At 42.3% G+C, this 14,301-nt stretch overlaps 1 protein-coding gene and 1 long non-coding RNA gene across 2 annotated transcripts in view; both read left to right on the plus strand.

The window, feature by feature from the left end:
- Nucleotides 1-9,713, plus strand: part of CD7 (CD7 molecule) — a 17,909-nt gene extending 8,196 nt beyond the window's left edge. Inside the window, exons 2-3 of the mRNA XM_019501788.1 lie at nucleotides 6,295-6,642; nucleotides 9,338-9,713. Coding sequence (XP_019357333.1) covers nucleotides 6,295-6,642; nucleotides 9,338-9,705 — 716 coding nt within the window. The 3' untranslated portion in view covers nucleotides 9,706-9,713. The remainder of the gene's footprint in view (nucleotides 1-6,294; nucleotides 6,643-9,337) is intronic.
- A 115-nt stretch (nucleotides 9,714-9,828) lies between these two features.
- LOC109287541 lies at nucleotides 9,829-13,684 on the plus strand. The gene is made up of 3 exons (XR_002094890.1): nucleotides 9,829-10,406; nucleotides 10,868-10,967; nucleotides 13,294-13,684. It is a non-coding gene; the product is annotated as an uncharacterized LOC109287541 (long non-coding RNA).
- The last annotated feature ends 617 nt before the right edge of the window (nucleotides 13,685-14,301 follow it).

The following is a 14,301-nucleotide window of genomic DNA, read 5'->3' on the forward strand; positions in this document are numbered from 1 at the left end:
AAATCAAAACTACTGAATTTGGCTGTTTATCTTGGTTCCAAAAGCACTAGGAAGCCTGAAATGCCTCATTTGCAACTGATTGCGATAAACGGAGCTTGTCATAATGTGGCTTCTGAACCGTGCAAAAAACTAAAAGCTTTTTCTTCTTTTCCTCCCCACCTTTGACCCAGCTCTCTGCAGCTTCCTAATATCTATAGAGAATGGGCAGCTGAATTTTCCCAAGCTCCACATTAGGAAAAGCAAGATTTGGAAATGCCTCTGTAGGTCAGAGTCTGGTTTAGGTACTGTGTCATCCATCTCGAAATGCATCAAACTGTGATGTGGAGTAAGGCAGCTGTTTAGCGGCACACAGGAATATTACTCACCTTTAGAATAAGCAGGTACATATCTACACCATAAACTGACTGTGCTAGATAGCAGTGGTCAAATAAGCCAGCATAAATCCTATCTTTAAAACAGAGAAAAAGAAGGACAGAGAATTACAGGCCACTTAGGCTGACTTCAACACCCAGGAAGTTACTGGAGTAACTTATAAAGACTATGATCTGTGAATGTTTGGACGAGATCACAAGCATCCAGCGTAAATTTGTTAAGAACAAATCAAGCCAAAGCAACTGGATCTCCTCCTTAGACAAATCATCTAGTTCGGTGAATGAATCATAGAAAGTTAGGGTTGGAAAGGACCTCAGGAGTCATCTAGTCAAACCACCACCTCTCTGGGTAGCCTCTTCCAGTGTTTTACTACTCTCCTCATGAGAGTTTTTTCCTAATATCTAACCTAAACTACCCTTGCTGCAGCTTCAGGCCATTGCTTCTTGTTCTGTCATCTGCCACCACTTCTAGCTCCATCTTCTTTGGAACAACCCTTCAGATAGATGAAGGCTGCTATTAAATCCCCGCTCAGTCTTCTCTTCTCCAGACTAAATAAGCCCAGTAGGCTCTCCACATACAACATACTCCCCAGCCTTCTAACCATTTTTATTGCCCTCCACTGGTTTCTTTCCAATTTGGCCACATTCTTTCTCTAATGGGGGTCCCAAAACTAGACACAGTACTCCAGCTGTGACTTCACCAGTGCTGAACAGAGGGAAATAATCGCTTCCTTTGATCTGCTGGCAATGCTTCTACTAATGCAGCTCACTATACTATTAGCACTCGTGCCAACACTGTGCCCTTGTTGCCAAATATTTGGTTTGTAGTCCCCTATAACTCCCAGGTAATTTTCTGAAGAGCTGCTGCTTAGTCAGTCAGCTCCCAGCATGGGATTGTTCCACTCTAAGTGCAGGACTTTACACTTGTCCTTATTGAACCTCATGAAATTTCTTTTGGTCCAATCTTCCAATTTGTCTGGGTCTCTCTGAATCCTAGGCCTACCCTCCAGCATATCTACTCCTCCTCCCAGTTTGGTATCATCCACAGACTTCCTGAGGGTGCAATCTATGCCATCTTCCAGGTCGTTGATGAAGATATTGAACAAAACTGGCCCCAGGCCTGACCCCTGGGGCACTCCACTTGATACTGTCTGCTGGTTAGACATTGAACCACTTATTACTACCCTCTGAGCCTGATGTTCCAGCCAGTTCTCAATTCACCTTACAGTCCATTCATCTAACCCATACTTCCTTAGCTTGCTTGTGAGAATGTTGTGGGACATCATATCAAAGGGATGAAAGGAATTCACTGGACGCAGTGTACTGGATTTAATAAGGTTTTGATAAAGTGCAGTGTGACCTTATCATAGTGCTTAGGTTTGGAAGGGACCTAAACAGATCATCAGGTCCGACCCACTGCCCTGGGAAGGAACAGGTGTCAGGGTCATATCACCCCAGCCAAATACCTGTCCAGCCTCTTCTTGAAGACCCCCAAGGTAGGAGAGAGCACCACCTCACTTGGGAGCTCATTCCAGAGCCTGGCAGCCCTAACTGTAAAGTAATGTCTCCTGTAATCCAGCCTGAACCATCTCTCTAACAATTTGTGGCTGTTAATCCTAGTAACCCCGGGTGGTGCCTGGGGGAACAGAGCCTCCACCAATTCCTGCTGGTCCCCCCTAGTGAATTTGTAAATGGCCACCAGATCCCCCCCTTCAGCCTTGTCTTGTGGAGGCTGAAGGTTCAGGCCCCCTTGCTTCTCTTCTTAGAGCCTACCCCACTGCCCCTTGACCATGCTCCTCTGGACCCTTTCAATGCTGGCCACATGCCTCTTGAAGTGCGGTGCCCAGAACTGGATGCAGTACTCCAGCTGCGGCCTGACCAGTGCTGCATAGAGAACGATCACCTTCCTGGACCTGCTTGTGATGCATCTGTAGATGCACAACAAGGTGCGGTTAGCCTTACTGACCACTTCCTTGCATTGACCTTCTCGTATGCAAACTGGAAAAATGTGGGCTGGATACAATTACTGCAAGGTGGATATATATAATCAATAAGCATAAACCAAGGATACTTAAAAATGAATCAGTGTCAGAGACATGAACCCATCCCAAAAGCAGGAATGTTGGTTTGTTCATGGAGTGTCATACACAGATATTTAATAATGTATGGTTTGTAGCTAATGTTAAAGTGTGTTCAGTTTTATCATTTTATTGTTTGTATGACCTACACTATTTGATAAGAATGTATTTTTGTATTTTTTTTTAATAAGGCTGGGATTGGGCAAAATGGTAATGATTAAGTTAAGTATTCCTCTCCAGACAATACTATTCACATATCTGAAGAGATCACATACAGGGCTATGTCATCTGGTTTGAGGACTCCCCACATCCCAAAATATGGTGTTGGAGGAGTGGTGGCAATGCTGTCATGGCTCTGCTGCCACCATGTTTCCCTGGGAGCCCTAGCAGCAGAATGACTTGGCTCCTCAGGCTATTATTTCCTGTCTCCTCCATTTTCCACTTTTAAAAGACTGATCCTAACATTGTTCTTTTCCAGTCTTCTATGATATGTGACAGAATCTGCTTTTACCTTATTTCTCACATATAATATGCACCTCAATTTTCATCATCTGGTTTTGGGTGGAAAGGTATGTGTTGTATGCAAGGACCTATAGTAGTTTGCCCAGGGAAGTTGTGGAATCTTCTTCACTGGATGGTTTCAAGAGAAGGCTGAATAAGCATCGGGCAGGGCGGACTTAGGAGTAGCATTCCTGAATTCCTGCATAGGTGGTTGGTCCAGATGACTCTTGATTGTATAAATCTAAGCTTTTGATTAGCTTGCCGGCAGTGCTGTGGGAATGCAGCTACCCTGCTTCCAGTGGGAGCACAACAGCAAGGCATGGTTAGGTTCACTGCTGCCTGGCACAGTAGTTCTGTGATGAAGACATTTCTGACGTGGAGAAATGGCCACGTCCCATTAAGGCTTCCAAGGAAATTCTGTTAGGAAGAGTCTATTCACTCCCATTGCAATGGCTTGGATTTAACATCCTGCTTTCAGAAAAGTACCATGGGATGGTTAGATACTATAAGTATTCAGATTGCCTGGATCTTTCAACTTATCTGAAAGAAAACACTATCAGAAAAAATCACATCCTAAGGCAATATGGCAAGCATTTTATTTAATACTGGCAGAGAGAGAAGAATGTAACTCATAAGCAATGAACACTACTTCACACAATACCTAAAACAAGTATTTCACAGATACCTCCCATCCAAAACTGACTCGGAGCATCCATCCAGAAATGACCCGTGCACTGCCAGGACTGCGCAGTAACCACTATCCAATCAGAAGCATGTGTAGATGTGTCCTGTTTAACTAAGTTTTTCCTTAAGTGCCAACTTGACCTCAGCAAATTATCTAAACACTCTGTAATCTGTTTCTCTCTTCTGGCCTGCAGCATTCTTCCCTTAATGAAAATAATTGTGTTATGTATATGGTCACAATTAGGGCTGTGCGAGGCTTCGGACAGAGCTTCGATATGGAGAACCTTTGGATGCTTCGGGGTCTGAAGCAGCATATCTGGGTCAAAGCACTGGCTTCGTTAGGCTTCCCGAATTGGTTTGGAGATCCGGCCGTAGGGTATAATGGGGAAACAATAAAATATCTATAACTTTTCTGTTTTTTGTCCAACTTGGATGAAATGTTTATGCATGGTAGACTCTGCAGAGAGCATGAAGTCTGCCAAGTTTCAAGAAGATCGGTGCAGGGGTTTTGGGGGAACTGTACCCCAAATTCTTGAAAGAAAAACTCCTGTCATGTCTACGTGTTACAACATGAGGGGGTCAAAACTGTAGGGGTAGTAGCCTATGCTGAGGCCACAAAGCCTGCCAAGTTTCAAGCAGATTGGTGCAGGGCGTTGGGGGGAACTGGACCTCAAGCTGCAGACAAGCAAAACTTGTGCCATGGGTGACCCTGTGTGTGTTTAAGGTCCGGAAGGGTGACAGCTGCAGGGATGGTAGCCCCTGCTGCAGCCATGAAGCCTGCCAGCTGTCAAGGAGATCAGTGTAGGGGGGTTCTGGGGCCCTGCATCCCTAGCTGCTGACAGACACAACTCGTGCCACGGGTGCTTGTGGGACTGACTGTCTCGGTCTTGGGGCGTGGGAGACACTACTGCCGGCCTGGCTGCTAAGCTACCGTGTTACCAGTTACCAATCAGTCACGATTCACTCGGGGACCAGCTCAATACACAGGACCTAGCTATTGTAGCCTGTTCATTGCCATCAATTAGCACCTACAAAATGAGGCTAAGGAGAAGAAAGAATCCATACAATCAACTGCCCCAAGACGGAGACTGTCAGTCCCACAAGCACCCATGTCACAAGTTGTGTCCCTCAGCAGCTAGAGGTGCAGAGGCCCAGAACCCAGAAGCCCTGCACTGATCTCCTCGACAGCTGGCAGGCATCATGGCCGCAGCACAGGCCACCATCCCTGCAGCTGTCACCCTGCTGCGCCTTAACGCACAGTGTCACCCAGGGCACGAGTTTTGCTTGTCCGCAGCTTGAGGAGCAGTTCCCCCAAACCCCTGCACCGATCTTCTTGAAATGTGGCAGTCTTTATGCTCTTTGCAGAGTCTACCATCCCTGAAAATTTCATCCAAATTGGACAAAAACCAACAAAGTTATAGATATTTCATTGATTCCCCATTATACCCTATGGTGATCTCTGAGGCGGTTCTGAAGCTTCGGAGCCGCTTTGGCCGGATGGAGGCGGAAACCTGGTCCGGTGCTCTGGATTGGGTCGCTGCCATCCAAAGTGGATGAATCTGAAGCCAGAGCAGATTGCTGCCGACTCGCACAGGCCTAGTCACAATTAACCTCATTTTTAAAATCTGAATCAAAAAATGGATTTAATACTTCAGCCTTCTTTCTTTCATTGATTATTTGTTTTCCTTCTCTACTAAATAATAGAACTGGGCTTTTCTATGTTTTCCTCCTACTTTTTATGCTGCCATAGAGCCTTTTACTTTTTTGCTTAACAGTTTCATTTCTAAATTACATGTCTCTTCATTACTGCATTGAGATGGTGGAAGTGAATACCATCTTGCATTCTTTGCTGAAATTCATTGAAGAAAGTCCCCAGTCAAACAAAACAGTTCACAGACCTGCAGTCAGTCCCCAAAGAAGATAAAGCCAGTGTGAAAATGTGCAAAACAAGTTATTATTTATTAAATATTTATAGGCCTGTAGTAGAAAAACTGAGGCACAGAGATGAGGCGTGAACTAAAGGAAGGTAATAGGGCAAATTAGGGAGTGATCTGAGATTTACAGGAGATCCTTTGGTGCTTTTCTAAGAACAGTTAATATGACTTGACTAAAGTTGTGAAGTTAAAGCCTATTAAATCCCCATACAGGTGCTCTCATACTTCATGAAGGAAGGCCACTTTGGCTGTGAATGAAAACATCCGTCTCTGGGGGTAAACCTGCCTTAAATTGGCCCCATAACTTTAGTTCATTTCTATTGGCTTTGCAGTATATCATTGTATAGACAGGCTGTAGGGTCATAACACAGTACTGGCAGCCATGGAGATATGGAGGCTGGGGATAACCAAGATGGTTTTAAGTCAGTCGCACTGTCCCAGTCCTAAATTGGTAAATGGTGGGGGAGGCGGGAAGGGGAGGGACACAGGGTGGGGGTTATGCTGAAGAGATCTGGCTGCACCTAGACAGAGCTGCAATTCTGTCTAAATTTCTGGAGCCTCCCAGAGCATCTGTATTAGCTGCAGAACTTTATGCAGGCTATGAGCTTTTAGGAGTATGGTGCTTGTTGGTTTATATGGATGGGAAGTGCCATTCCGACTTTGAAAGGGCACTGAAGACAAAAAGTCTTCAGGGATATAAATTTAATTGAATTTCCTGTTTTTTAGCTGCAAAGAAGGCAATTATTGAACAGTCACCAGCCTTTATCCGTGTCCCTGAAGGAGATTCCATCACGATGACTTGCTTGTTAAAAACTGAGGATAAAGAAGAAGGGATTTACTTGATGAGACGTCGTGCAGCAGCCGAGAAAGTGGCTTATGTTTCAAAGGATGGAAATCAACAAGTCTTTTCCAACTTCACCCTTCGTATTGAGGCCTCAGGACCAGCAAAAAACTTGACAATAACCCTGCAGCAGCTACAGCAAAGTGATTCAGGTTTATACTACTGCCTTGGTGTCATGCATGATGCTAGCTTCCCAACTTGGAAGGGAACAGGCACCTTAGTAATAGTTACAGGTACTCTGATTTTTTTTCTATTCTCAATGAGAAACAAAGAACTGAAGTTAAATACAAATTAATTAACTTGAAAATGGGCACAAAATGGAGAGTCTGGCAGATGGTTAAATTATCGGGGGTTTTTGTTGGTACTTGGAACGATCATGGGGGAAATTTAAAAAGGGATAACTCCATTCCCCTCCCCCGCCATTTAGTCTTTATTACACTCTCTGGTGGTGTTGTGTTTTGTATGTAAGCACCTCTTGAAAGGAGTGTTCCTGCATACACTCATAAAAGAGCATCCTACCTGGAAGCTTTTCACTACAGGTTCCCTCTGGAGATATAGATGAAATTGTGGTTAAAATACCAGCAGCTTGTTTATTCTGAAAGCTTTTCAGCACAGTATTTGTCAAAAACAGTAGAAGTACAATACAATTTCCATAGATAATCAAATCTAAAAAGTGACATAATGGGTCAGATCAATTATTCATCTAGCCCAGGATCCTGTTGCAACAGTAGTAAATAATAGATGCTATAGACGGAGAACGTGAACAGTGTACATCTAGAATGATCCATCCCCTATCATACTGTCCCTGGTTCCAACCATCATTGGTTGATACCAGAAATTAGTTCCAGCAAGTCAACTACAGACTGATAATAAAAGGCAGCCAACACGGATTTGTCAGAAACAAAGCATGGCATCCTTCTCATAACAGCTATTAACACATTAGAAGACTGTTGCCATATTGCCATTTAGTCTTGTCTTTGCTAAACGACATCAAGCCCTTCAGTCTTTCCTCATGTAAGTCAGGTTTTCTAAACCTTTCATAAGTTTTGCTGCTTGTCTGTAAGCTCTCCATCTTGTCTACAGCTTTCTTAATGGGCAATGTACAAAACGATACAATTCTCTCGTCTTCAATACCACAGACCAGAATAACTACTGTCTGTAGCTAACATACAACACTCTTGTTGATACGTCCTAGCAAGAGATTTTTTTTTTCCAAACAGCTTCATATTGTTGATTTATAACCTCCAAGCCCTTTCTAAATGGTTGCCTCACCAGCCATTCTTCATTCTCCATTCTCACATCTAGTAGTAGTATTTAAATGCCTGTTTATGAAATTACATCTTGTTGATTTCAGACTATTTCTCCAGTTTTTCAGCATCATTTTAGATTTTGCTCTAGTCCTCCAAAGTGTTTGAAACTGCTGTTACTTTGGGCCAGGTACAGACATTACACGTTTACTAGTATAAGCGATTGGAAATCAGTCTATGCCTATAACAGAACAGAAGTTCGGCACACATAGATTGATTTAAAAGTGGCTGACCCTGGTTTACTATTTCCCCCTGCCTCTCACACCAAAGGGCAAATGTGTGTTCTGTTTGCTACCAATGTAAACTATGCCACTTACAGGAAACTGCATAACTTAAATTGATTCTGCTTTGGGCTTTTTGAATGTCTGTACCTAGCCCTGGTGTCATGCACTGATTTAATAAGGGTACTCTCTAGTCTATCATATCCATCATCAATGAAAGTACTGACTAGGACTGGGCACATGGAAGAACCTTGAGAGCAAACGCTGATGATACTCCCTAGAGATTTTTTTTGTTGTCCAAGGAGTTGTGCATCTGCATGGTAGTCCAGACAGTATTTCTCTAATTTATGAATGAGAATGTCATGTGGCACAGTGTCAAAAGTCTTTGTGAGAGTCAAGGTATATTATATCTACAGCTTCTTTCTAATCCATTAGGTTAGTTACCCTGTCAAAGGACATTATTTTGGTTTGATATATTTTGGACTTTGTTACTTAATTTTGGCTGTTTTTTATCATGTTGTTTTCCTACAAGTGCTTATCAATTGATTATTTAACAATTTGTTTTAATATGTTTCTGGGAATCCAAGTTATGTTGACTGTCCACGCTCCACTGTTTCCACATTTTAAAAAACAGGTACTATGTGTGTCGTCTTTCTTCTGGGACCTACACTGTCTTCCATGAGTTCTCCAAGCTAATCACAAATGGTTCAGAGATTGTTTCAGCTAGTTGTATCTCAGGTACTCTAGGGTGTATTTCATCAGCCCCTGCCAACTTGATGTATTCAGATACACTCTAGAGTACAGCCAGTTTATCTAAATATTCTAAATTAATTCTGTATCTCTTTTTTTGGTCTCTTTTCCATATCCTTGTTAATATAATTGCATTACGTGAATGCACTGGTCATCTCATTCAGATATACGTTTGCCTTAGTTCACAGTAGCTTAATTTTCCAAGGCAGAACTGAGACTAGTTTACTGGTGAATGGGAATATCCGAGAGGAGTCTAATATGCCTTAACCTAAGCACATTAGCTTCATAGCTTTACATAATTTGTTTTAATTTTCTAAAGTACTTCTGTATAGAAAAGCTCTAAGGCTGTAATATAACTGAAAGCCCAGGGAGAGGTGTTGAAGCCAAAAATGACTTTGTCACAGGCCCATCCTTCCTATGTTAGGTTTTGGGGAGGGACACTGAAGAGGCCTTGCTGCTGAGCTGAGACATCCCTGCAAGTCTGTTTAAATTCCAGAAGCCTTGCAAAGAATCTCTACTGGCTTCAGTGCTTCATGGATGCTGTAAATGTTTAGAAATTTGTAGTTGTCATTTTTGTATGGTTGGGGGGTGTCACTCTACTTCTAGCTAAACTCCATCAAGGTAATTGTCTTTGAATTTCTCGGTTTTAGATCAAAATAAAATTACTGAAAAGTTGGAAGCCCCTATTAGTGGCCAGAAAGGAGACTCCATCAATATAACGTGTGCAACAGAAACTAAGGAGAAGGATGTAGAGGTCTACTTGATGAGACAATATGTAGATCCCAAGACAGTGATTCATATTCCAAATGATGGAACTGAAGACATCTCTTCGGCATTCACCGATCGCATTGAGTACTCGGGTCCGCCACACAACAGGACAATAACTCTGCAAGGGCTACAGCAAAATGATACGGATGTATATGTATGTGTTAGTGCTGTGCTTACTCCCAGTCCCTATATTGTGAAAGAAACGAGTACCCTCGTGGTGGTTACAGGTATTGTGCTTTCTCCTCTTTAACTAAAAAATAAATATATGTTGGAAAGGGCAAGGGTTTTTGTGGGTGATGTCTTCTACTGGAGCAACTGCAGGGTTGGAGTACTCTTAGACAAGACCATCATGTCTACAACATCTCTCCAGCACTACCTAAATGTTGGAAAGTCTTTTAAATCCAAAGTGGACAAAAAACTGAGGGTGTGGTAGATCTTTAAACTGTAGAACTAATGTGTCTGAGCAATCTGCCCTTCTTGAGAAAAGAATTGGTATTTTCAGCAGGAGTTCTGTTTCTTCATCTAAACACTTGTTCTCCATTTTATAGTAAAATTATTGCTTATTGCTTCATACAGAGCACTGATCCCTGATCATAGTTGTACTGGGCAATCAGCATCATAAGAATGATGCCTACATCTTTTTCCCTTTAAGAGAAAATCACACAAATAGCTTCATTAGTAACCAGTTAGGTATGATTGCAGTAGAGCCAAGGGAATGGCAATGGTAACTCTGCTCAGATTAAATACCTTTGACCTTTTAGTTTCCTGGATCAGAAGAGCTACGCAAAATGTTTCTCACAATGAAGTTATCATATTGACTCCTCAGGTGCGTGTCACACACAAATGAAGAGTGCTGATTGTAGGCTGGCTTCCTGGGTGCCCTATGTCCTTGTTGTCTCCTTGGGGTTGACCTTGATTTCCCTAGTTGGCTGCATCTTGCCACGTGTCAATGTAAGTATGCCTCTACTCAAATTCTTGATATACTTTAGAATTGGCAAATAAGAATAATCCCTGCTAGCAAAGCCAAATATTTTATACGGACTTTAAAAGAATATGAAGTCATAAAAACATGATATCCTTATCCTCCTAAGCTCATTTCCCATCACTCTTTTTGTGACTTCTTCTCTAATGTAATGTCTGTTGTTACACTGTAAAATTTTTGGGGCAGGGACTGTCCCACACATTTTTGTGCCAAAAAAATACAGTCAAAAGTTTGCCTGAGGTTCTTTAAGCAACTCCTTAACAGGAAATCCCCTGCACCCATTGATGTCAGACAGCGTATGGAATTAGTGTCACAGAATGTCTTGGATGCACTGCACAAGCAAGGAGTTAAAGTCAAAAGTTCCCTAAGGACTCGAGTCCCTAATGAATATTTAAAAAAATCCTGAATGGCTGCCTGCTTTGTTTTGTAGATCAAGAAATACTTCCAAAAAGAACCAAACGCAGTTTATGAAGATATGGCCTCCAGGCTTACATACCGGGTGACAGCCACAGACAACCCTTATGATAATTGTTAGTAGGTTCCTGACAGCTGGAAGTATGCACACATCAACAGTTCCTGTTCCATGTCTCATTAAGGACTTCTTGCTTTTCAGCACTGCAAGTCATGTTGCAGTGGAACTGACTTTTATTCTTTAAAAAACCCATTTTTTCCTATGCTATTTTTCTTATCTTGATCAATCTTATAATCCACGATTTCAGAACTATTTTGTTTATAGAAGGTTTAGACAAATTTGTGCATCTGTGCAAATAAGTGTGTACTGGGGCTGGTGGTATTAATTCCTAAAGTGTATATTTCACTTTCACAATATATACGTAGTCTTGCTCTTTGGATTAGCAGCATGCACATGCCTCAAACACAGGAAGTGAGGGAGCATGAGAGATCCTGTTGTGGTCATTGGGAGGTACAAGCTTACTAAGGTCTTGGGCATCTTTATAAAGAAGGCAGGGTAGACTTGCAGCCTCAGCTAACCAAAGTGTGTACATAGGTGCAGGTGTAAGTGTAGCTGTAGATTGCTCAATCTATAGCACAAGCTTTCATGAGTTGAGCTCACTTAATCAGGTTCTTCAGCTCAAGAAAGCTTGCGACACCCCCCCCACCCACACACTGCATAATCCTGCCTTCTAGTTAATTTCCAACTAACATGGCTATGTCCAGCTTTATAAAAACATAGATATATAAATGGATGCATGTATCCATGAAATTCAGCATTTGCAACAAAATATCTAGAGGAGGTAAGAGGGGCTAAACATTCAACAAGAGAGAATTTGCATGGCAATATTATTCAAAACCTTTCTGACATGGAAACATATATTCGAGTGCCAGACTCATACTTGATGCCATTCCATGTAAGTCAGTCAAAGTTCCACAGAAATGAAGTTGCCCCTATAACCTATGTTACTGGTCTTGCTTCAGGTACTAGCAGGAAGGCTAGGATTCGTCCGCTGTTTTGATTAGTGATGCAGTTAGAGGGGTGCTGCAGGAAGTTTGAGGATGTAAGTGAGGTGTAAGGAGATAAGCAGATAAGGGCAGACTCAAGATCTGGGACTTGCCTGAGGTTTGAGCTTCCCAGTCTTTAGGAAGGGAGAGGGTAAAAACCAGTGGAGTCAGGCTTTTATTTTGCATTTTACTGAAGAAAGTGCTCTTGGACTTGGTTTTTAAAGGGGCAGGGCACTTTTCCCCTCAATGCTACTTTTCAAGTTTAGAGCAGGGCACACTTCAAAGGTATTAGGGCTCCCCCAGGCTCCCTTCTGTTTGTAGCTGGGGAAGCTCGGCACTTCTGAGTGCCAGACCACAGGTATCCCAGCCATTTATGAAAACTTTTGCTACCTCTGTGGTTTAATCATGAAGTGATATAGAAGAGAGAGCACAGGGGAGAAAATCTGTTCTGGCAGCTTTTGAAGGCAATTTTTTCCCTTCTAAGAGGAAAAGTTACGGAAGGTTTCGTTTGCAGGAAATGCAGTATTGCAAGAGCTCATTTAGTAGGTGTGAGGAAGAGATGAAACCATCTGTCCTTTGAGCTGGTGACAAGTAGTCTCTCTAGGAAAAAGGCTGATTGAATGCCTCTGCAAGTATCTGGCCAACACAAGGAGAAAGATGCCTGTGTATTCAGTTAGGAAAGAGTGAAAATCTTCATTTTCTTATTGGAGTGGCTCATTATTAGCTAGCCAGCCATGCAGGGACATGTTATACTGCAACTCTGTAATAGGCTTTTTGAGTGTTTAATGTGTATTTCAGATTGAATTGCACAACCAAACTATGTAAATATGTGTCTGGAAAAATGCATCTATAATAGTTAATGCCTTACAGGAGGACAAATAGGGATGGGTAAGCGGGGCACCAGCAGTGGGTGCTGATTTGAGAAGGAGCACAAGGATGGTGGCCACTGCCAGCCCAGCCACCACCACTACCCCACCAATCACAGCCACCCAGGGCAGAGAAATTATGCCTCTTGCTGCCTTTCACATCCTTTGCAAAATATAAAACACTGGTCAGTCTGAAACATGGTCCCCATCCCCTGCTGGATCTTGCACCGGGGATGGGAAGTCAGCCCAGCTGGACTGACTTTCCATCCCCAGCCTGTGGTCGAAATGTTTTGACTTTTGAAAATTTTCAACTACCCTCATTTTATTTCGATGGCCTTTGTTTTGTTCCGATTTTACTGTTTCAACCTCGAGATTGGTCGAAATGAAATGGCTAGTGAAATTTTGCACAGCCCTACAAAGTACATTCAAGTCTTGTACTACCAACCACTTCTAATAGGCAATTCCTACTCTTCAGGGATCTCTAAAAAGTATCCTCATGTTTGCCACTATGCATTTGATTTTTTTTTTTCAGCTTAAAGTGAACTGATGGGGAAACTAACAGGAAGAGCACTTTTGGATAATTGTAGCAGCACAGCATCTATATGCTTGATAAGAAACAATCCTAGAAAGTTTTCTTTTGCAGCAGGAACTGAGGAAGAAACTACTGGAGTCAAAAATATAGTTCTCCATGTTCCAGGTAGTCAATGTTGTTTGCTACTGGTTACTTAGTACACATCTGGCTGACTTGCACATGGTGAAGGCTACCAGCAGTGTTACATTATCACTGCTGCGCTTTTCTCTGTTGTTATACCTGTCAGATCAAAATAATACAAAAGCTTTGAAAATTGGCTCTTATTGCAACAAATGGACCTTTTTACATTGTTGGGTTTGTTTCACGTTGTATATTTTCAATAAAATATTTGCAAAAGCAAAGCTGTTTCACATGTTCTGTATCTCCATTCATAATGCTGAACACCCCCCCACCCCCATTCACATCATGAAATAAAAATGCAGAACGCGCAACACGTTTCATCAATAGACATGGATTTCAGTGTAAATATCTACTGCATAGTACTTCTTAGCCGATAGGAGATATGGTCAGTCCCTAAGCCAAAGGCATTATCATGAATTAAGTGTTGGTATATATGGTAACTTGCTGTTTCTGGTGTAAATAAATTCACTTGTGGCTACCTTTTGAGAGAACCTCTGTCCACGGCTTTGTTGCTAACATGGGCATTGCTAGAGTGACTGTTAGAAAAACAGGGATTCACCCAACTTCCTCTCAAAGCCAACTCATTGTTGATGATTTTTATTAGCAACAACACAGACATTTAACGTTTCACCTCTTGCTGACTGATACATGAACATCCGTTGTTTTGCATCACAATTTTGTTCAGAGGATTGTGGTCCCTGACTTGGGAGATGGCATAGTTATGCCTATTGGCTATTTTGTTCACACAGAGGGGCCAACTCAGCCTTCAGTTGTGCTAATCCAGAGTTGCTCTGTGTGGCAGAGAAGTGGGATTACAGGGTCAGTGTT

Source organism: Gavialis gangeticus, unplaced genomic scaffold (genome assembly GCF_001723915.1).
Source record: "Gavialis gangeticus isolate Ggan-Ray unplaced genomic scaffold, GavGan_comp1, whole genome shotgun sequence".
Lineage (NCBI taxonomy): Eukaryota > Metazoa > Chordata > Crocodylia > Gavialidae > Gavialis > Gavialis gangeticus.